The sequence below is a fragment of the Neltuma alba genome, unplaced genomic scaffold, assembly GCF_004799145.2.
Source record: "Neltuma alba isolate B1F8T4 unplaced genomic scaffold, ASM479914v2 tig00002459_pilon, whole genome shotgun sequence".
Classification (NCBI taxonomy): Eukaryota; Viridiplantae; Streptophyta; class Magnoliopsida; order Fabales; family Fabaceae; genus Neltuma; species Neltuma alba.
The window spans coordinates 1-23877 of NW_021632869.1; the positions used below are offsets into that span (position 1 = coordinate 1).

Genomic DNA, 23877 nt, shown 5'->3' on the forward strand with positions numbered 1-23877 from the left:
AGAGTGCAACGGAATAAGATGGGCAGCAAAAGTCAAATTGACAAGGCAAATTATTCCATGGAGAAAACATAAATATAAGGCATCTTATACGTAATTTTTCAAAACCTACATTCTCCTTTTATGCAGCTCAACATAGATATACAAAGGAAGAAAGGGAAAGTAAGGAGACAACTATTTATTCTTGATCTGATAATCACTCAGATTAAGAATCAGTGGATCAGATACTAAGCAGTCAGCGAAGATAGTCATCAGACATACAGAAAGCACTGTAAAACAGTGTTAATACGGTTACCTCCAGAAACAAAGAGAGGCTGAGATTTGTGGAAATGAACACCTCGAACAGGCCCATCATGCTCATCGAATCTGTCAATCAGGGTGCCCATTCGGTAGTCCCATAGCTGGATCACGCCACTATGAAGACTCGCAAGGATCCACGGTCTCTTGCTGTGGAAACTAAGCCCCTTCACTCTGTTACTTTTGGTCTCGAACTTCGTCAACATCTTCCTCAATCACCGTATCACAAGCACAGTCTCTGCACAATCCAATTGCATTAGAATTCCCATTCCATCAGGATCAAATCCAGATCAAGCTGAATTCCAACCGCAAACGCAATTCCCACGTAAAATCATCAACAACGTTTATGTTGAATTACAACAAGAACTCTATGAAGCCAAATGAAGTCAGGGGATATAAAATTTCCAATATAAGAATCAAAATCGACCAGCATTTTCCCACATGTACCATTTAATTAGACAGGGGAGGAGGAGGAAAACCACCGCATGGAATCTCCCAATTGATTTCAATTCCAATGTTCATATGACAACGAAGAGAATTTACCTCAGATCTAATTGTCGTGAAAAAATCACGTTCAACAAACAACTCAACGCATCTATGACCAAGTTCACGAACAGACCCGCATTAACATGCACATACAAAGATAGAAGTTACAGAGATCATCAAAAAGAGGAGAATTGGATCGAAAGTGGAGAGAGAAGAGACGGATTTTCAGACCCCTCTGGCGATGAGATCTGGGTCTGGCTTGTGTAGTGTCTGTTAGTTTCAGCGGAGAATGGGAAGGCAGGGGAGGAAGAGAGATTGAAATTTTGTCAAGAACTGCACACATGGAAATTTCGAAACGCTTTTTTATTTGCATAGTTCCACTTCAACCTGTCGTATTCTTATTCTTTCTTTTTTTTTTGTTTTTGTTTTCATTTTACTGTGACGTGTGGGACGATGAGGGGTGAATAGAAAATACAATGTCATGTTTTCCCGGGTTCTTTTCGCGGTTGCTCATATTTAGCTTCCGTTTAAGAATGATGTGTGTGATTCGATCCCCAAAAAAAAAAAAAAGGGATGATATGTATGATTGAAAAGCAGAGGAAAGAAATTAATGAAGTCAAATTACCCTACCGCGAAAAGGAAGAAAGCCGGATGAATACAGAAGCAAGCCAAGAAAAAAAATTTGGGACACTACGGAAAATGAAATTAGCTTCTTGTTTTGATTAAACAAAATAAGAAAATAATAATGCTGTCACTTAATGGCATCAACTCCACAAATTGTCCTTTCGCTTATTACTAAGTTTGTTCCTCCATAATAAAAAAAGCAAAAAGAAAAGGAAAATTAAAGGCACTTTGCACATTAAAATTATAAATGATATATTTTATTTAAAATTTATTATCCTGTGAGTCTTTAAATTATTTAAAAATCAAAAGCTAATTCAAAAATAAATAAAAATATGTTAAAACGATATCATAGAATTTAGATAACAACTTGTTCTATTTTATAATTTGTTATCTCTGAACTGAAATAGCATATTTTATCCCAAAATTTATTACGTCGATAAAAAATATAGACAACCATGCGTTCAAGTCTAGAATTCATGATCATGTACATATTAAAAATACATATCATATATAAATACAAGTAACAAATTATTTTATTTAGAATGTTATTATGTTTAAATTAAAGATCCAGACCACAAAATTTCTCACCGGGTTGCATGCCTATGTTTTAAAACTTATGTGAATTACATTTATATTTCTAATTTTATTATAAATCTCGTGCCCTTCTTTTGGGAGATCTCACATTTACAACCTATTTTTTCAGTACGACCCTCCCATTTTCTTTTGACGTATAAAATTTAAAAAACACCATCTCTTGTTTTAATATAAAAGTTATTTGATTAATCTGAGTAGATTACTAAAATTAGTTAAGTTAGTTATTTGTAATAATAAGTATTATTTTTCTTAAATATCCTACTAATAAAGTATATTGGTCAAAACTATTATTATTACAGGAATTATCTTGAAAAAAAAAGAAAGAAATATGACAAACAAAATAGATTGAGATATTATATTTTAGATTAAAATAAAAATTAAAAAAGATGGAGGGTAATGATTTCTTTTTTTTAAAAAAAATGGGCACTGTAGTTACCAGATTTACAATAGATATACAAACTTTTAAACAAACCTTATTACAAGAAAATGTAACAATTGAATAATTTTTTAACACTGTTAGTCAATCCCCCAACATGATTAAACAAAATATAAAACGCACACACGCATCCAAAAGAAAAATATATCTCGAACTTTTTTTGATAAGTGAAATTAAAATCCAACTCCGTTACATCTGGTCTTATTAAAAGTAGGCAATCTCCGTTCTCGTGTTTTTTTTGGCCACTAGCTCCCTTCTCTCTCTCTGTTTTATTTTTCGGTCACCAGCTCCCTTCTCTGGGTTTTTTTTTTTTTGGGGGGGGGGGGGGTTTTGTTTGGATTACTCACTTCTCATTTTAATTCGTTTCTGGTTTGTGGTTTCTACCTGAACCGAATGAAAATGATATTAAATATAACTGAAATGACTGACAATGCAGTGGCCTCTGTCAGCGAAATGAAAGACTGAATTAATAAATCCATTCAACCAGTCATTGAAGCAATAAATGCTGATAGAATAGTTTATAAGAATAGTTTTTTAATTATGATTTATAAAATATATTATAAGTTTTTGAGAAGAGTTTTATCTTAATTTATATAAAAAATATTTATAAGTAATTTTAAAAGTTTGAGTTATACCAAATGAGGCCTCAGTTGTCCTACGTGATTGAATTGGACTTAATAATTATTTTTTATTTCTTATATCAGGAAAGAAATAAGAACACTATTGCTAATTTTATAAATTATTATTTACTTTATTAGAATCTAACAATAAGTTAAAACTCAATCATAATCCCATATTTGAACTCAAAACAATCGATCAATAATCTACCGTCATAAAATTTAATTAAATTAATGTATAATAATTAATAATCATTAAAAAAAAGTAATAACTATAAAAGTATGCTAAAGTGCCAGGTAGAAAGTTTAACATTTTAGATTTCATGTCATATCTTGCAGATCGATTATTGTTTTATGTACGGGCATGCCCTTATTGGTATAATTTTTCAGGGAAATATTACTTCTTTCATATTTTTTAATAAATAATGGTTATATATCATTAAAACATAGGAAGAAAAATAATTTATGTCAAAAGGATGCTATTTTATAGTACCTATAGAATTGAAAAAGAAAAGCTTCAACCGATTGAATTGATAATCTGACTAATTTTCCTGTGTTTGATCGGTTTTCTTTCTTGAATAGACCAGTTCAGACACAGTTTTATTTCTTTTTTTTGTTTTTCAACCAAATTTGATCCAGTTTTCTCACCAATAGCAAAAACTACAATTGCTCACAGCAGTCGTTGGTCAATTTAACCATCGGCACCTCAGCTTTAAGCAACAACCAAATTTATTTCAAGCTAATATGCCAAATCCAACATAGGAACTCCGAGTAATTGCTTCATAAACCCCATCGGAAACTCGCTCCCAATTTTTGAAGTGGACAACCTACAAAGATTTTCCTTCCCTACTTCCTTCTTTTGGGGCCCTCTTTTTTGGTCAAGACCCACCAGCAAATTGCAATGCTGGTTTCAGCCAACGATTTTCCTGCCCTACTTCCTTTGTTTTGGGGCCCTCTTTTTCAGTCAAGACCCACCAGCAAGTTGCAATGCTAGTTTCAGCCGCTGAAACTAGCATTGCAATGGGAAATGAGTTCTGAGAAACTGCCATCAATAACACTTAGCTTACTACTCAAACCAAAGTGCTTCTTTCACAGCCAATCAATTGAAACATTGATTTGTCGAAAAATAGGAAACATTGCCCAACGGCATCTGCTAGCATTCACAAGTTTGCCTCCCTATAAGAAAACATTTAGGGAAAAAAAATGAGCATTCTTGTCTTTGAAGAACTAATAAAAATAGCCAAAGATTGAATTCCCGAAATGTGCTTATTGCCTCATTATATTAAAAACCATTATCAACTAAATAAAAGTAAGAAGATGGACACAAAAAGGAGATGAACATGCCACGGGGAACTTGTTTTCCATTGCTATCAGTTACCTTTATATGCTAAGAGTCGGGGATCAAACAATCTCATTCATTCTAAATAGTGACCTGAAACTGTGGTTGACATGTGGCCCTTGTCCACTACTTTAATCACCGCATCTGTGAAGGAGAACATAGTAAACCAGAAGCATCTGCACCTACAACTGCAAGATCACAGACAGTACATAGCTGTCCCTCCTGACTGGGCACAAACCGGGAACTGCAATATGGGCAAGAGACATCCTTCTGTCCTCGATAAATTGGCACATAGGTTGCACCACAGATCACAAATGGGTTACGAAAATCATAGTTCAATTCAGTGGCATCTGTCATATTCCTTTCTGCAGCTCCCAGTACTTGCCTAGCAGTCTTAGCTTGGTTTTCAATGGTGGGATTGGTCTCAAGTAGCCTCCTGGCAAAATTAGCAGCAGTAGCAAGGTTCCTTGCCTTGTAGCAGACAGTCATCGCATTTAGCAAGGCAAGCCTCAGGTGAGGCAGTTGAAGGTTGCAGTGAGTGAAATATGCTGCAAGCTCTTGCTGGCGTACTGGATTATCTTTCATTTCCCTTCTCTTCAGCTCCATTTGCAGACCCAAGACATATTCTTTAACAATAAACTAACTCCTTCACTTCATCAACTTCCCTTCTTGACTCAACGACAATAACAGGTATTGTGTGAAGAATGCCGGTGAAATGCCGAAGAGCCTCAGTGAATTTCCCAGAAGTTGTTGCCCTATAACCAGCTTTAAGCTTCTCTTCCAATTGAGAGAAACTGAACACGAGGGCTGGTGGACCCCTCACATTTGGGCTAGCAGACTCGCTCCATCCTCTCTCTACTGCCAGTGAAACCACTGGAACTGACGGAAATGCATGCATATACGAATGGCTGCCAGTATGAAGATCAAGAAACAGAGATTTTAAAGGAGCAAAATTTTTAATGCCAAGTTGCCTGTTAAGCAACCGCATCGCAGTGTCAAAGTTGCCAGCAGCAGCCTGTTCAGCTGCAAGAGACGATTTCTGGATCCATATCTGGTTCACTGGCATGCCAAATGTTGGAGCAACAAACACTGTGGAAAGGGTGTTTGCAGCAGTCTTGGGGGTATCTAATTTGGGAGGAAGTTCAAGATCTTCAAGATCCCATCCTCCTTCTTCTTTTTCTTCAGCTGCATCTCCATCCTCCTCCAGAATGCTCGTCACATCCCCATTTTGCAAGCCATCTTCATCACCCACGTCTAGCCTCTCACCCCAATCACCATCAGCAGCTTCATCCTCTTCATCAATCCCATCCTGACCAACATTGTCAAGCCCACCATCAAATATGCCTCGCATAACCCTAAGAAGAGGCCAATCACCAGCAGACAAAATAGGGGATGGGGGCATCAGGAGAGCTGGTACTTTTCCTGCAGGCAAAGAAGGAATATTATCCCCCAGTTCAGCTGCAATACGTTCAGCAACATCATTCAACCCATGAACTGATGCAGTGATGTAAGCAAGGGGCAGATGGCCTGCATTCTCCAAGATCTTAACACGTTCACTGACATCTCCCAAATATAAGGCATCGTGAAATTGACCCATCACATCATTCTTAACTTCAGCAATTTTCAACATTTTGGAAAGTTTTTCCATGTTTCCAGTTATAAGATAAAGGAATGATAATCTCTCCAAATTTTTCGTCCTCTGGTATGCATATTCCACTATTCCAGCATTACCCTGGCGAAGAGCCTCAACACCCAGCCGATACCAGTGATCTTTCTCATCAATTGCTGTAGCTGATGCAACTGCTATTTGAATGTTCCCACTCTCAAGAGCCAAATTGAACCGAGTTCTCTCATCCTTAACAAAATGAAGTGCAACCTCAGGAAAACCCTTCTGTTGTAGGTAAGCAATCATAGCCTGCCCACAGAGTTGTGAGTTTCTTATCATATTCATAACAAGATCATACCTTTTCCTCAGCAGAGAAAGTTTGAATAAATACTCGGTAGCATCAATAACTATGGCCCTGCTTTTCCCATCTCGATCCAAGCAGAAGATTGTATTTCCAGAAATCTTTGTAATGTAAATTGGGACATCAAGAGTTTTTACTATGCCACTATCTCCATTTGGAAGACAGTATTTGATGTGATTTAAAGTTGTGTAAATAAAAACACCATTGTCATCCCAGCCTCCACTTTTTACACGGATTGTCTCATGCAGAGTACATTGATGCACAAGCTTCTTGCTAGCAATGACAATGGCATGTTTGCCAAGCAAGGCAACACGTTCCATATCATTAGACCAAACAACATACTTGACAAAGGGTGTTTGAAGTTCACCGAGAACTATCCTCTGCTGAAGATCAAATATAACCACCCTATCCTCTGCCCTGCATAATAAGTTACCTGTTCCTGCATAGAAGATAGCATCTGTGGCTATCGGGAGAGCACTCCTTTTAACGAGCTCATTTTTCAAATTCTTCAATAGAACTTGGTTGGTACTTCTCTCAAGCACAGCAAACCTGTTCCGAGCCACAAAAAGAGCTGATCCTCCAACTCCTTTCTTTGCATCTTGCATATCACCCCTACCAGTGCCATCCTTGGATATGATATATAACTCATAAGATCCTCCATCTAAATCTGAACAAAGGAGGACAGCATTTTCAGTTGGACTGTAGGAAAGAAATTTTGGACTTTGATTAAGAGCAGGTCGTCGAATTGAAAGCACTTGTGTGTCACGTTGTGTTGAAAACTCATAAAGCCTCAAAAACCGGTCCTTAATATAAAGCACAGAGTCACCACTAACTGCAAAGGCTGGTCGTTCTCTCTCCAGTTTAAAGACAATCATACCACTATCATGACCAGCTGCCAAGAGATTCATCTCAGGGTGTGCAGCAAGAATCCAAAAACGGTCATGCTCCCGTCGAAAAGTTTGAATTCCAGTCCTCTTTGTTGCATCCCACACTCGAATACTTTTGTCTTCAGAATTGGAGACGATTATGTCTTGTTTTAAATGGAACATAACACATGATACATTATTCATGTGTCCCCTTAAAGTGTCCACTTCCCAAGCCTTTGTCTCTGTAAACAAAATAAGAAGCAATTCTATTACTCATGTTTTATAATAATGGCATGATTTACCAAGATAACAACAACAACAATAATGGCATATTAAACAGATAAAGGAGTTACTCAATATACATAATTGTTAAAAACAGAAACAGAATGCGAATGTGATTACTTGCACCCAAAAACTTCAGCCAACAACATCCTTATAACACTCTTTTTAAGGGACTCAAGACCCTCATATTCATCATAAATTAAGAAAATGGTGACAAGAGTAGAAAAAAGCCAACTATGAACAAGCATCCAGTAAAAGATCCAATAGCAAAGCTGAGAGAAAAGAAAAGAGCAGTTACATAGATTTTCTTTTTTGAGGCTCACCATTCATTCTCCAAATTTTAACCTGCCTATCATCTGCTCCTGAGACAATAAGAGGAAGCGTGGGATGGAATGCAGCCCAATTGACTCCTCTATCATGACCTTCCAAAACATACTTGACAACAGCATCGATACCACCAAAAAGATCTGTATTCATCTGACTGAATCTCAACAAGTCATCTGAAGGAGAAGCAGACCTTTTCTTAAGAGAACTAATATCCCAAACCCGAACAGTCTGATCCAATGAGGCAGAAACAACGAGGTCCTCTTTAGGGTGGAAAGATGCGCACATTACATAATGATTGTGGCCAGTCAAGACAGATATACAGTTACGTGATTGCCAGTTCCAAATACGAATAGTCTGATCATCACTGGCACTCACTATCCATGGGAGCTCATGATGAAACTGCACAGTACGTATATAATCCAGGTGCCCCAAGAGAGTGAACAGACACCTATGCATCTTGTAGTTCCAAACTTTTATCTTGTAGTCATCCCCTGCCAGAAGAAAAACAGATAGAAACTCCCATAATCATTAAATTGGGATTGATGAGAAGAGATTAACTCTTCTCGATCAAAAACATTTCTCATTCTACAGCATTCCCAGCAGAGAAACATCCATATTCTGAGTTTATTTAAGTAATCACTGGATCAACATTAATAGTGAAACACAATTAAAACTATTCACAATTTTAGATACCAGGAGACAAATCAATCAAGAAGATTTCTTATGAAGCGATCCAACCAAACCAAGAGAAGTCAAATAACAAGTATTTTATATTAAGCTCTGATATGCGCATATCGCATACAAAAATATAGTAAATTGATAACGATCTCAACCTTGTCATCAGATACACGCCCGAACGGCACACTAGGTCTAGTATTGTAATCTCGACCTGAACCTCGATCTCATAGTAATTGGAAGTGTATATTAAAGTTCAAATTTTACATATTTGATTTTTCTTAAAAAGAGCAACAAGTAGTAATAACTAAGCTAGATCTACAAGTCTTCAAATAATCAAAATAATATGACCCACGAAGTTCCCCCCAATATCAACAAGATTATCAAAGAAGCATGTTCACACGTTTAAATTATCTGATTCGCAGTAACAACTTCGAAGGAAAAAGGAATTAAACGTAAATCAAATACCTCCAGAGACAAACAGCGGCTGAGATTTGTGAAAGTGGACGCCTCGTACAGGTCCATCGTGCTCATCAAATCTATCAATGAGAGTGCCCATGCGATAATCCCATAACTGGATCACACCACTGTGAAGACTTGCCAGGATCCACGGTCTCTTACTGTGGAAACTCAGTCCCTTTACTCTATTACTCTTGGTCTCGAACTTCGTCAACATCTTCAAGGATCAAGTCGTCCCAAGATCAGTTCCCTCGGTACCCAAGTCAATCAAACACCCTGAAGAAACCAGCAAATCACAAAAGCCCCACCCAGCTAAATCGAACTCTAAGAAGAAACGCAAACCACTGATTCGACGTTAAACAACAAAGCCGTCGGATAGAGAGCTCTACATTAAACTTCAAAACTACGCGATAATTTGAAGGCAAAAGCTGATTATAAAGCCTTCAGCTTGAGAAGACTCCAACAGGAGACGAAAGTAAAACAGAGGATCATGAAAAGGAGGAGGATTTGCGGGCACCTCCTAGATCTGAGTGTGTTTATAGATCGTGTCCTAATTTTAGAGGGAGAAAGGAAGAGAGGGAATGAGAGGAATTATTAAAAGTAATTTCTGAGGGTTTTGGAGTAAAATGCCTTGAAGTTTGTCAGAATTAGGCTGACTTTAGCCGATGGATTTCGCGTTTAGGGTCGTGATATATTCCAATTCTACCGCTCTTAACATGTAAAAAAAATGGCAGGCAATGGTCTTTTTTTTTTTTTTTGGGGGCATAAAGTCCCCAGAAAAAATTTAATTATCATGAAATTCCAACTGCAAGTAATTACTAGTTAGCATAAAAAATATGTTGTTATTTCTTTTTTTTTATGTAAAGTTATTTCTTATTTTAAAACTTGTTATTGCAAACCCTTCAAAGTTATCAATGAATTTTAGCATAATTAATTTTTTTTTAATACCTGATTCACTGATTGTAATTTCTCTTTCCTGAGTCAAAGAATTCATTCAATAATCAATCAATTAATATAAAGAAATTGAAAACACCACAATGCACAGTTCTTCTTAATCATTTTGTGCTTGTAAAACTTTTTGGAAAAAATAACATTGCATGCATTATCAGTTTTACCAGGTCAAAATATATATTATCAGTTTTAGAGAAAGAGCAAGACCTATTTCACATCAACTTTAAAACCACTTATAAGAATGTTCTATGAAAATCGAGATAGAATTCTTCTTACATATTTATTCTGTATTCTATAAATTACAATTGAAAAACTGTTTATAAGTAATTCTAAACAGGTCTAATAAGAAGTTTTCATCTATTTTTAATTGCATTTTATAGTCTCGATTCAGTTATAATTTAATTCTTAAATTTTAAGTAACTCAATGAAATTTAGTTCTTTTGGTTTAACTATTTTAAAATATTATCAGCCCCTGCATTTTAAGAAAATTAAATTATACATTTTATGTAGTTTAAGTATTCAGAGACCAAGTAAATCCGAACATATCTTTAATTTTTTATTTTTTATTTTTATTTTTTAATGGTCAACACAAAGAGTAAGCCGGGGTAGAAGAGTAAAACAAGTTTATTGCCGAGAGAGAGCCGATTACCTCCTCAAGTCTCGCTTTAATTCTGCAAACGTGCTCAAAAGAAGCAGCTCGGGGAGGGGGATTTTTTTTCTTCCAAGAGCAAGTTTGGGGTGCTATTGATGACAAGTTTCATGGTTTCATGTGTGCCTCCTTTCTTTTTTTTTTTTGGACCTTGTTACATGTGCGTCCCTCAAACATTATAGATAGGTCTGAGTATAGATAAAAAACTGTATCAATAGTCGAAAGGCTAATTTCTTATTCTGTGTAAAATCAAAGTTCGAATTCTTATTAAAAGGGGTGTCTATATTTAATACCTAACAATATCTCGAATAGAGTTAGCTCTAATAAAAATTTATTTAAATAAATAAATACTTTATGACGCTGCTAGGTACCTTGATTAAAATATGTATGATCACTTGTATTTAGCTTGCTACTTTTATGGCTGAAAAATGGCATTAGGAGGACATACATTTTGTAATGTTTGGAACATTTGTAGAATAACAAAAGAGTACTCATCCTGTCTTTAATATAAGACATAATTAAAGAATTAATATTAGTCTTATATATAAGACTATTCTATATATTGTTAATTTTTTCAAATTAACCTTATTAATATCTCCACAACAACAATCAAGTAGAAGAGGGAAAGAAGGAATTAAAAAAGATATTTAGAATATTTTAGAAAAAATATATCATATTAACTAATTTAACTAATATAATTAATCTTTTCAGATTAGTTAATTAGGTTTTACATTAAAGACTGTAGGAGTATTATTTAGATAAAAGTTATAAACATAAGCAAACCCAAAAAAAAAAGAAGATAAAAGTTATAAACGCAATCATGTTTTTAACAATTTAGGTGCATAGAACTAAAATACTTAATACTACTTCCTATCCTTAATATAAAAGCTAGTTTAACTTTCAATTTAGCTCTAAATATAATATCTAATCTGTCTTGTCTTTTGTATTTATCCATTTTTTTGCCAAAGTAGTCCCATAGTAATTGCACATGTTCAAGGTTTTTCAAATAGTAATTCTAGCTAATACACTTGATTAGTAAGGATATTTTAAAAAAAACATCTGTTTATTACAAATAACTAACTTAAATAATTTTTTAATTTACTCAAATTAATCAATTAGCTCTTATATTAAGGAGAAAATGTAGTAATAGATATAATTTTTAATACTACCTTCAGTCCTAATTATAAGACCTCGTTTGCCGAATACAAACGAGGTCTTATAATTAAAACCGGAGATAGTATTAAACTTATTGTTTAAAAGACAAGTGTATTACTAAACACTCTTTTTATTGCGAATAAGTCACAATCAAAAAGTTAATCAACGGAAATTGTCGAATAATTTCTTATCTTGTTAGAGTTAGAATGTTTTTTCAGCTCTTCAGAGCAATTTCTTACTTTCTGTCAGTATTTTTTTTTTTAAACAACAATAAACTATATTTGATCTATTTTGTTCCCCTATTAGTCATCCATTCATACTGGTTAAAAAAATCATTTATCGAATATTGAGTAGGAACTTTGCAATGAGACTTGTACAAGAGGAATAATTTATCGCCAGATTCCAACATTAGACATCACTTGTTTTGTTCCAGGAGATATGGTTTAAACCCACAGCCCGCTCCTATATAAATATACATATTACAAGCTAAAAGTGACCAGATCCTGTTCATAACACTAATTGGCAAATCAATATGGGCAGGTCACTACCTTCTAGAAGACGGCTGGTCTAAACTTCTACATGCGCGCCCAGTGTTGATTCGCTTTATATCCTCTACAAAAGGGAGAACCACCTCTTGCACGAAGCAGGATATTATCGAGATAAATGGCATCGAATTGATATTCAGCTATGGAAAAAAACTCTATTGCCGTTTCCCTTGAAAAGCTTGAACAATTTCCTCAGCTCTAGATTCAATGCCTTTCAGATATTCTGTTAGAATGCGCTGCTGGTAAGAACCTCCCTCCTTTGATTTTCATGGACAAATCAAGGGAGCGACATCAGTTAAAAGGAAGAGAAAGACACAAAGAACAATTAAATCTACAGACAAGAGGCAGGGTTTTGTCTCACAGTTCTAATCAAAGTGCGCTCAATTCGTTTTTTCACGACAGCATTGAGTTCCTCAGGTGAAACTTCCCCTGTGCCGATTGTCAACCCTTTGATCAGAATATTGTTCCATTCTTCTTCAGGGGCTGCAAGAAACCAATAATTGGTCAATGGGACTAATGTAATTGCATCCGGGGATAAAAATGGGCTCGTTATCAGTCCAGATACTCTGCTCATAGTGATGAAATTTCTGATCATCAAGAGGCTATGACCAGAAGCTGCAGGAAACAGCAAATATACAAATTTGGTGTATTTAATACTATTTCCAGTTCTTAATATAAAACCTAGTTGACTAATTTGAGAAAATTAAAGAAGTTAAAAAATTACTTAATTATAGCACATGTTACATAATCTTTTTAAAAGTAATTATGTGTATAATTAGAATATATATAACCATAAGCCGAGTAAATTAGCTGGTAATACAATACTTTAAAATAATTTATTTAATCTCTCTAAATTAGTCAATTGGGTCTCATATTAAGAACCAGAGGTAGTATATTATTCTCCAACAAAGCTTTTACATAGGTCTTTCATCTAACCAAAAATCAACTCTACATCACAGGCACAGTCAGGAGACCCTCCAAAATGTGCCTTCCATTCTTTTCATAATATCATATTGATTTAATTCATTTTACCTTGCAAATTTATCAACCTAAATGAAATTCAAATATATCAAAGGAGATTCTTTAAAAATGAAGTCCAGCCTGGGAACCTTCACTTGATCATATAAATAAGATAATTTCCCAAGACATGACACTCTGCGGTGATGAAGACACCTTGGATTATAGTTTCGAGGAACTGCTCGTCCTTCAAAACTTCATCCCCTGCAACAAGAGCACGCAGAGCTTAGTAATAACTTGATTAAATATTTATATCAAGCGACAAGGATATGCTGTAGTCAGATAGACAATCACATGAATAGATTAAATTAAAATTCATGCTTTGCACTTGAGAAGAGCAGATACCAGAAAAGAGAGAGACAGAATTTGGAGAAAATGAAGTCTCAACTTAAACCAAAGATCAATAAAACTTAATTATTCAAACATGGCAAATAATGAAAATCTTAACGACCCATTAAATTTGACATGCTTTTCCCCATATAGTGTCCTCTATGTTGCTCCTGTTCACTCAGGTCAATTTATGCTTCCCAGGGAAGTATATGCTATAGGAATTGTTGCACGAGATATTTTCATGTTGTTTAACTAATTCCTCTAAATATAAATCCCGTCACCGTCATAATCCTGCAATAAGCTAAGTACATGCCAAGTTCTCAAGTAGGATCACGATTCCAAAAGCATATACTCATCTCGTTGGACATAAATTCCTGTGATAATTGTGATGCATCAGCACATAAAACATACCTTTATTGGCATAACTACGTTTCGAGAGAACCTTGGAAGCATAGAGCTGTAAAACCTTCTGCAGCATAGCCTCCAGCCCGGGCTTATCTCCATCTTCTTTTGCCTGCGCAGTGTAGGAAAAAGGAAAAGATAATATTAATACTATTGGAGTATTGAGTACATCAAATGAGGCTCAAAAAGGAAACTAATGTAAACATAATATATATATATATATATATATATGTCAGTAAAGCAAAAGTTGCTGCATTTACACAAAGAACAGACGAGGGTTATTTTAATAAAACTGAAAATTTATAAGAAAATTAAGTAATAATAATGCGAATATAAATGCAGGAAAAACTGAAAAAGAAACCTAAGCAGTTCTACCCCTCCCCTTTTGGCCATCAAAATCTAAGCAGTTGAGTGCTCTAGGAAAGAAACTTTGGAAACTTATTCAAATTTCTGATACCACATACACGATGTATTTTTAATATATGGCTGGTCAACATAATAATATTGTTCCCATGAATTCACTGCTGTCTAAATAAAAAGCAGTAAAAGAGATTTACCTGTCTTAGTTGCGCACTAACTTCCGCAAGAAATCCTTCGTCCAATTGTCCTTCTTGCTCCCTTTGACTTATTTCCTAATTATTTGAACTTGTAAGTTGAAAAATTGATCGGACTGGTTGAAAGAATATATGTTTGAGTACAACAGACCAACATACATGCTCTTGAAACAAAATATACTCATCTGCATGAAGTTTGTCACTTTTGCCTTCAGAAAAGACAAGATGATGCGAGATTCATTTATGTTTACTTCAGAAAAGAGTGCTTTGATTACTCTAATGTTCTTTATTATTGATAACTACTTTCAGTCTTTATCGCATTCAGTTTCCGATAACTGATAGTGGATCACTGATCTTCAAGAGCAGCTCATGCATATTTCAGCCCACTGAATGACGATTAAAAGATATGACATTTGTTGAGATTTTGCATAAATCTAGTCAGATATCTACGTGTTATAGTCAAATGAGTAATTTAATTATTAAGATTAGTGTTGGGTTATCGCAACTAGTTTCTTCACTCAACGGATGCGCAGAAAAACAGCCTAATTTTGAAGGGTATAAGATATCCCATTGTACAATAACACAGGTCACTCTCAGTTCAGAGAGAAAGTGAGAAGCTTACTTTTTCCATCAATGCGAGGGCCTGAGGATCTCTGGGAGGCCAGGGAATCTCTTCAACAACATCATCAACCACAGGCTTTAGTACTCCCTTGAGGACATCTGTAGCAGACTCTATTTTTTGCTGAGTCAAATTACACAAGGATTAGTATTAAAAGAAGCATCAAAGAGAATAAACAAGCGTGGCTACAAGGTTAACGGAGGTAAGAAAGTACATTGGTCTTGTGAACCAATCGATCCACCACGGTCATCACAGTTAAAGCCAACTCCTCATAATCTTTCTGCGTATTCACAATAAATAAAAGCAACTTTTACTAAATGGCATGACTATAAAGACACTGAATAAAGAAACATTCTAAGAAATTAAAAACCCTGCCTTATCATCCTCAGATTTGCAAGTATCAGTTCTTGCTGCAAGGCGGATCCAAAAGCTTGGATTGAAAGCAAGGATATTTTCAACAACAAGTTTCTGAAGCTGTTTACGGAGGAAAAAAAAGAAGCAATATTGTCATTTAAAAGAATTATAGAGTAAAATTGAGTAAAAAAACTAAAAATGCTTGTGGTTCTGAGTGAATGGAATAACACCATGTATAATCTCGTTCACGCATGAACACAAAATTGCATCGCCAATATGATGCAAAGAACAAACAAACTAGCCTTCCATGCATGCTAAGTAAAGGCGTTAAATTTGATAGCCAGTTAACGAATTAAGATATATTATATGGGAGGGGGCGATTATAGCAGAATCACAGACAAACCACAAACCGTTATCCGCGTGGTTAAAAATAATTACCAAAAGTAAGGAAAATATGGAAAGGAAGGCTGGGGAAAATTTTGATATCTACGCTCTTACTTTCTGAGGATCTGACTCCCTCAGCATATCTATGAGCCTATCAATTTCCACAGTCTTCTTGAAGGCTTCCTCAGCATCTTGATCGACTGCACATATCAAAGTTTTCCTGTTTTAGATCCAAACACGTAAATTTACCAACGGTCCCGTTGTCAATATGATGACTGCGCAAAAAACACTGGAAATTAAAATAAACCATACATGAGACTTATTTGATTTAGCAACTCAAGTGCAATAAGAGTAGACGCTAGCAAGTAAACCAGTCAAGTTATTACGGGAACCAAGTTTCAAGCTACGGATATTACCTCCTTCTACGATTCAAAGGAAACGATCTTAGCCTCTGCATCCAGAAAATAGCATTGCAACGCTGAGCCAATGAACCCTGAATTTGGAGAAGGATATAGGATTAGCAGAATTACTTGAAGGTTCCCTCAGAATAGAGCAAACCAAGGAAAGAAAAAGCCACAAATTGCTTGCGGTAAACAACAAATAAATACACAATTATGGACAAGGAATCCGTATATATGAATTCTGCTTGGTCTCAACCACCAAGAATCAAAGAAAAACATATATTGTATAAAATTACGTTCCACCCTCACCAAGAGCAGAACACGATAAAAATCCGATGTAATTGATCCTGAAGTACCTGGAGATGTGTGGAACGCGAGGGAGTAGGGAAGCAACGACGTCCAATAAGATAAGGAGAAGCAGAAGTATTGACAGTGAATGCAGCCATTGTGGAAGTTAAAGCTGTAAGAACTGTGACTGTATGGCTTGGCGGGAGACACTCTAATGACCGTTCAAGGTCGCGCAACCAAATCTCCGAGATATGCCTTCATCTGAAAGTATGTTCTTACAATATTTTTTTTTTTTCACGTTTTTCTTTTTAAATTCTTCTTCTTCTTCTTCTCCTTTCTTTTTTTTGGCATACCGGCAAGGGGAATTATTGGTATAATAAACTCCGACTTTGTCAGGAGGCCCACCGGGGAAAACTGGGCCCAATAAGACGTAGTAAAATTCCGCAAACATACAGTGGAGCCCATTTTTGGCCCGAAAATGGAAGCCTATGTTGAATAGGGTCCGGCACTTTTCTACCAAGGTGATCAATTTATTTTCCTCCACTATAAAAATGGATTCTAAATTTCTTAATTTTTTTTATCTTATTTAATATATCCCTCTAATTAAATTTTGTTAAGAACCAACTCAACTTGAAGTCAGTGATGAGAACTCGCGTTACTTATAGTAACTCAATCTTTATATTTGTTTTCTCAATACATCCCCATTTCTATAATTCCTTAATTCTTTTTTTTGGGTCAAACTATAATTCCTTAATTTAATAAACTATAAGTTTCCTAAGAAAAAAAAAACTATAGGGATTAAGTTATATAGTAAGTCAAAATTCAAAAACTAGATTAACAATTGAGAAAGAGTTCAGAGCCTAAAATTAATATTTATCTCTAAAATAAAATATATTAAACAAAAATGCACATGCTCACTTCAGTATCATTTTATAATTAAGAAATAATATATTCCAATAAAATGACCTGAAATAATATAAATGATGGAATACATTTGAAAGCAAAACTTGAATAATCCACAATTCCACGTCTCTGAGGAGATCAAAATTTTCATACCAGAGTGAGGCTGCCTTCCGTGGTCTTGGGTCCATGTGAAGTACGCAGTAGGAAATAGCAAACAGAGTACAAGCATGTTTCTTGCACTGGAAGCTTTGAATTAGATGAAGATTGATGGATATTTCCAAATTATCTACCTAAAAAAGTCTCTCCTCAGTTTTTAATATAAAAATTAGTTTAATTTTTATTTTAACTTTAAATATAAGATATAAATTTATTTTGTCCCACATATTTATCCTTTTTTTTAATATAATCTTTATAATAATAGTAGTTCTAACCAATACACTTAATTAGTAGAAATATTTTAAGAAAAACAATGTATATTTATTACAAATAACTAAATTAATTTTCTTAATATGCTCAAAGTAGCTAATTAGTTCTTATATTAAAGATAAAAAATAATAATATAAAATCCTTATTCTTATGAGGTATGAGTCATATATTCGTCAGCTAAATTATCATGTTAAATGGTTCATGAATATTCCCATTTCGAAAATATTAGTATCCAGCATAGAACAAATTACACACCAACCGATATTTACTCTGGTGCTTGCCCAATTAAATGCTTTCGAAAATATTAGTATCAGGTTATTAATTAAATCTCTATGATATTTTGGTTCTCTCCCCAGCGTCCACAATCTAATCATAAGGTACTTCCGCTGAAGTTACAAGCCAGAAGCTAAGTGGCCTACCACATGGCAGGGAAATTATGAGCGATGCACATCTGTGAAAAAAGTGTACAATTGGTCGTTTCAAAATCCCCATCCATGTGGGTGTACATGAAATTCATAAAATAAATCAGATATTAAGGTTCATTGTTCCTTTCTCACCTTTTTCATGCTGACAGCTTGCAAAATCTCTCAAATGTTTCCTTCAAAGATTCTGCCAACACGCCAATATATGTGTGACTCCTTCTGAGAAAGTATTTTCTTGTCGTCTTGTATATACGTCCAATTTTTTTATTTTGGTTCTTGCACTTTGATCAACTTTAAGCATTATGTGTGGTGTATTTCATATAACCAATCCTATCTAGTAGTAAGATAAGATTTGTTATTATTACACTTTGATCAGCTTTGGTCCCACTTGGGTACCTTGACACAGACCTTTGCTTAACTCCCTTCTTTGTATGCCAACGATAATCCCACGTTTCGCCGAAACAGTGAGTGTGTTTGAGATAGTTGTGATAGAAGTATTCCCTCCGTTTTTTATTATAAGAGACATTTGATGCTTATGACATGTTCCTATTTATAAGAGACACTTAAAAGTTGTCTCTACTTTTTTATATTGATTTCCTATTTTACCCATATTTATTGTCTCCAACTCACACTCTCTCTCTCCTTTCCACTTCTCTTTCTTTTAATAATTTACCATTGTTCTCTTTCATGCTCTCTCTCCTTATTAATGAGGGTATTTTTTGAAAAAAAATTATATTTTTTACACATTGATTGTTCTTAACTAATTTTAACTGTTTTTTTGAACAACGTAATTCGGTTATTCGTCTCTTATAATAAGAAACGGAGGGAGTAACTTTTTTCTAATCTGACTTTTACAGAAATCAGATTGAGTAAAAACAACTTCTTTAAACTTATTGCATAAGTTTGTTTCAGCGGCAGAAATCAGATGCACAAAACATGAATCCAAACATCATTTTTCAATCTACCTGTTACTTTTCTGATTGGGATGCACGTTTGAGCCTCCAAACGTGATCCCAAACACGCTTTTATAACCCCAATAAGGACAAGCCCTCCAACGACCTCTTTTTATTTTTTTAATAAAATCAGAAGACCCGAAAAAAGGCAGAAAAATTAGAAGAATTATATAGCTATCAGGACTAAAAAATTATGCACCCAGTTGTTTGTGTCATTCATAGAGGACGCAAGGAAAAGAAAAGATAACTTTTAAAATCATGTCCCGTATCAATATAGGATCCCAGTCATGAATTGAACCGGGACTCATCGAGTGCAATAGCAGCCTCTCTTTTTTTAATTTATTCCAGTTATTAATGTCTCTTATTGCTCTGTTGATATGCAGATAATATTTGATAAATGAATTTAGGAAGGATCAATTTAAGAAAAATTATTAATGCACGAAATCTGAGTCTTTACAAATGAGATCAAATTTCAACCAAAAGATTGGTCAAAAATAGAATTGGCTATCTATGATTTGTGTGTTCATATTTACTGCCTGAGAATGCCTGTGTCTGGAAAAAAAAAATAGGGCATATAATCTTTTTTGTTTTGAAAAAAAAATATTATATGTTATATTTGCAAAAAATTATTACATCTAACGTGATCATTTACTAAATTAGGTGCACCTATCACCAAACACATTCATTTCAATGCATGAAGAATTTTGAATATCCCGTTTCCACCCACGGTCCCACCCATTATCGTTTTTCTTGCACGGCTTTTTTTGTGGGCTGGGGGGCCTTATATTTTCTGGGAAAAAGAATATTCTTAAGAGAAAATGACCCCAAAAAAAATTAAAATTTTATAAATGTTAGACAAGGAATATCAATAAAAATTTATTATCATTTATAAATTCAAATTTGTCAATACCAAATAAAGTTATATTACTAAACCTGATTTGGGATTTGTAATTTTCAGTTTCTCTTTTCTTCTTCTCATTCTTCGTATTCTTAATTTGTTTATAAAAATATAACGCAAGAAAGAAAATAAAATAAAAGACTTAACCACATCATCCTTCCTAGCAAAATAATTGCATATATGATAAATAAAAACAAACAAACAAACAAATAAAAAATCTTACGATGCTGTTGTGTCCCACGGTATGACTTCAACTGCAAAACTTTTGAAAGTGCTTAAAGTTTAGATTAATTGATGCGAAGATAAATGCGGGGCCATGCCTCCCGAGTTCAGAATCAGAGCCCGGGCTTCACTCTTCAGAATTCAGATTCAGACAGAGACACACTCAGAATGAAAGCGAAAGTGCGAAACCCTTTTCTCTAGAACTTGAATGTAACAACCCATGGTCCAAAGACTCTCCAAGACTCCAACTTCGAAAGCTCCCATTTAATTACTCAAATAAACACACACAGTTCGAATAATAATATATACTTAAACTATAAATTTCCCCAAAAACGAAAACATTCTTAAGAGATCTTCTAACAATGCATGACTTAAAAAGTGTTCGTATTGGTTTTTTTTTTTTTTAAAATAATTTTACGGAGACCAAGATAAATAGGGAAAAAAATTGTATTTCAATTTGCTTGAATTTTTTTGGTGTATTTTTCATAGTTTCTAAATAATCCTTTAGATTAAGAAAAATAATACATTTAGTATCAAATTCTCGTACAATAAACAATAAAGCTATATTTAGTACAAATAGTACAACTCACGTAAAAACTTCATGCAAATACAAATGAGCCACTTTAAAGATAAAATCATAAAACAACTGCGGCAAGGGGTAACTAGGGTCAATAAAAGATGTCAAATTAGAAATGTGTTTTATATGAAGCAAAGGTTAGGACATGGGCCGGTGCATAGCCTTGATAGTCAGAAAAAGTGAATGAATAATAAAGAGTTCTAGCTGTTCTCTGTGGACCCCTAGTCCCTGGAGCCTAATAAGCGCCCATAAGTCCCTCGTCCTCATTCCCTCTTTCGCTTGCTTCCCATCTCAAAATACCATCTCTTTCTCCTCCTTGAGAGAGAGAGAGAGAGATTCACAGAGAAATGAAGATACTGTGCGATGTGTGTGACAGAGCGGAGGCCTCTGTCTTCTGTCCCTCCGACGAAGCTGCTCTCTGCTGCGCCTGTGATCGTACCATCCACCATGCCAACAAGCTCTCTCGCAAACATTCTCGCTTCTCTCTTCATCACCCTTCCTCTAATTCCTCTCCTCTCTGCGATATCTGTCAGGTACATTGCTCTTTCTTTCTCTTTATCTTACTTTCTCCTCCGTGGGTGTATTTAGATAAAACCAAATTTTTGAAAAAGTGATTATGGAGAATAGATTTTAAGAAGAATAAATTCTGAGAAAAATAGATTTTAAAAAGAATAGATTTTATGAAAAAATAACTTTAAGAAGTGAGAATGTTTGAATAGTTGTTATTATATTTTTTATATATACAAATTATTAAAAAAAAGACATAAGTTAATATGATAATTACAGAAAAAATAGATTTTATAATATATTTTAATTTAAAGGAATAAAATTGTTAATAATATATTTTTTATTAACATAATTAATACTCCTCCGATCCTTAATATAAGACCCATTTAACTAATTTGATTAGATTAAAGAAGTTAGGTAAGTTAGTTAATTATAAGAAATAGGATACATTTTTTCTAAAACACTACAATTATCTTTCTTAATACCTTATCTCCCTTTTTTATTTAATTATGGTTGGGAGAGTATCGATAAGGGTAATTTAGAGAAAATTGATAAATATGATAAATGAGTCTTATATTTAGGACCAAAACCAACTTAAAAATTAGATCCTATATTAAGGACCGGAGGAGTAATACATAAGATAATATAATTAATAAATAATTAATATGTATATATATTTATAAAATATAAGATTAAATATATTTATAAAAAAATATGTTTATAAAAAAAATAACAAGATACATATCCTATAGGTTCTCACACTCTCCCTTTTTTCTCCAAAAGCAAAAAATTTTTTCTTTTTCCAAAATCATGATTTTGGCCCAAAACCATGGTTTTAGATTTTGGGTGGGTGTTTGGGTGATTTATTCCCCAAACCATGGTTTGGGGTGTCACCCAAACACAGCATTAATCTTAATCTAACCACAAAAATAGACTTAGAAATACCAAATTTTGAAGAAGGAAGAAATGCTTTGACTCGAGAATCTGATGTTATGGTGATTGTTACTTTTTTTTTTTTTTTGGTTGCAGGAGAGGAGAGCGTATCTGTTTTGCCAAGAGGACAGAGCGATACTGTGCAGAGAATGTGACGTTCCTCTTCACAGGGCCAGTGAGCATACTCGGAAACATAACAGGTTTCTTCTCACCGGTGTGAAGCTCTCTGCTTCTATCTCGAGCAGTGATTCTCAATCTAACATGAAGAGACACAGATCATCAGTTTCAAGTCAGAATGCCAGTTCTTCAATGGTGAATAGGTCTTTATTAGCCTCAGCGACTGGTTTTGGTAACGTTGAAGATCAGAGCATGATTAGTGATACCAGTTCAGTTGCAACAAGTAGCATTTCTGAATACTTGATCGAGAAGATACCTGGTTATTGCTTTGAAGATCTTCTTGACGCTTCTTCATTCCCTCCACTTAATGGTTTCTGCAAGGTTTGCTATAAACCCTATGAACTACTGCTACAAACAAAGTCGTCGTTTTTTGTCTTTTAAATTTCACGCTTCTTGCACACATTTCAATTTTCAAACGCGGAGACAATTTCTTTCAAGTGTGGCCCACTCACTAACGAACAGCATTATTAAGATATTTATGTCGTGTTATTGTGTTGATGTTTCCCAGGAAACAAATTAGAGGGAGATATGTTTGTTTTTCTCATGGCATTATTCTAATTAATAACTCTGTTGTGTGTGTGTATTGCAGAAGTATGGGAACCTGTCAGCATTTGAGGAGCAAGATATTAATGAAGCAAGTATGTATTTGTTTAGAAGCTCAAGATGAATTCCCCACAACTTTAATTTGTGCTTCTCCTATCTTCCTCAGCTTTTGCAATTCGCTCGTTGGATCTCAAGAAATGACTGAAGAGAACTTCGCCTAATTGTTCATAAAATCAATCCTCTATTAACAAAACAGTGTTAGACGCTCTCGTTGATTAAAGCAGTTCGTACAATCAGTTAGAGGATATCTTCTATTTAGTTATTTGCATTTCCTTTTCTTCTTCCTCTCTCTCTCTCTCTCTTTCTTTCTTTTCATTTTTCAATTTTTTTGGGCGAATCTTCTCAGCTTTCAATGTCTCGTTTCAGACTATTATATTCCTTCTTTTAGCAATAGACGGAAGTACTTTTCATTAGTGTGGAGGTCAACAAGACACCTATGGCTCTTGGAAGTTAACAAGATAATTGAAAAGAAATTATAATACTTATTAGTTTCTCTTTAATTATATTATTTAGCCATTTTTCAATTGAAATAACTATTTTTCTACCCTGCCGTGCGATTAATTCCGTGTCGGCGGTTGATCATGGCGTTCGTTCAAAGTTAGCTGCTTGCAATTCGGTGGTTATAAGGAACTTCCCTAATC

The 23877-nt window shown here is 34.5% G+C and overlaps 2 protein-coding genes and 1 pseudogene across 3 annotated transcripts; 1 reads left to right on the forward strand and 2 right to left on the reverse strand.

Moving 5' to 3' along the window:
• The first annotated feature begins 2694 nt into the window (after positions 1-2694).
• Positions 2695-23393, forward strand: LOC114729130 (B-box zinc finger protein 20-like). Its single transcript, XM_028916097.1, has 5 exons — positions 2695-2700; positions 7564-7571; positions 21342-21549; positions 22553-22954; positions 23223-23393. The coding sequence occupies exons 3-5, from the start codon at positions 21364-21366 to the stop codon at positions 23298-23300; spliced, it is 666 nt and encodes a 221-aa protein (XP_028771930.1). The 5' UTR covers positions 2695-2700; positions 7564-7571; positions 21342-21363; the 3' UTR covers positions 23301-23393.
• Positions 4139-9542, reverse strand: LOC114729108 (coatomer subunit alpha-2-like; annotated as a pseudogene).
• LOC114729116 (uncharacterized) lies at positions 12080-16880 on the reverse strand. Of its 2 annotated transcripts, XM_028916078.1 has the most exons (11): positions 16684-16880; positions 16343-16419; positions 16041-16146; positions 15564-15662; positions 15403-15468; positions 15192-15311; positions 14573-14647; positions 14025-14127; positions 13440-13487; positions 12628-12749; positions 12080-12523 (listed from the first exon to the last, which is right to left on the reverse strand). In XM_028916078.1, the coding sequence occupies exons 1-11, from the start codon at positions 16771-16773 to the stop codon at positions 12422-12424; spliced, it is 1008 nt and encodes a 335-aa protein (XP_028771911.1). In that variant the 5' UTR covers positions 16774-16880; the 3' UTR covers positions 12080-12421. The 2 variants fall into 2 exon arrangements, with proteins under 2 accessions (XP_028771911.1, XP_028771918.1); XM_028916085.1 differs by lacking the exon at positions 12080-12523 and having other exon boundaries at positions 12670-12749; positions 13376-13487.
• Positions 23394-23877: the final 484 nt, after the last annotated feature.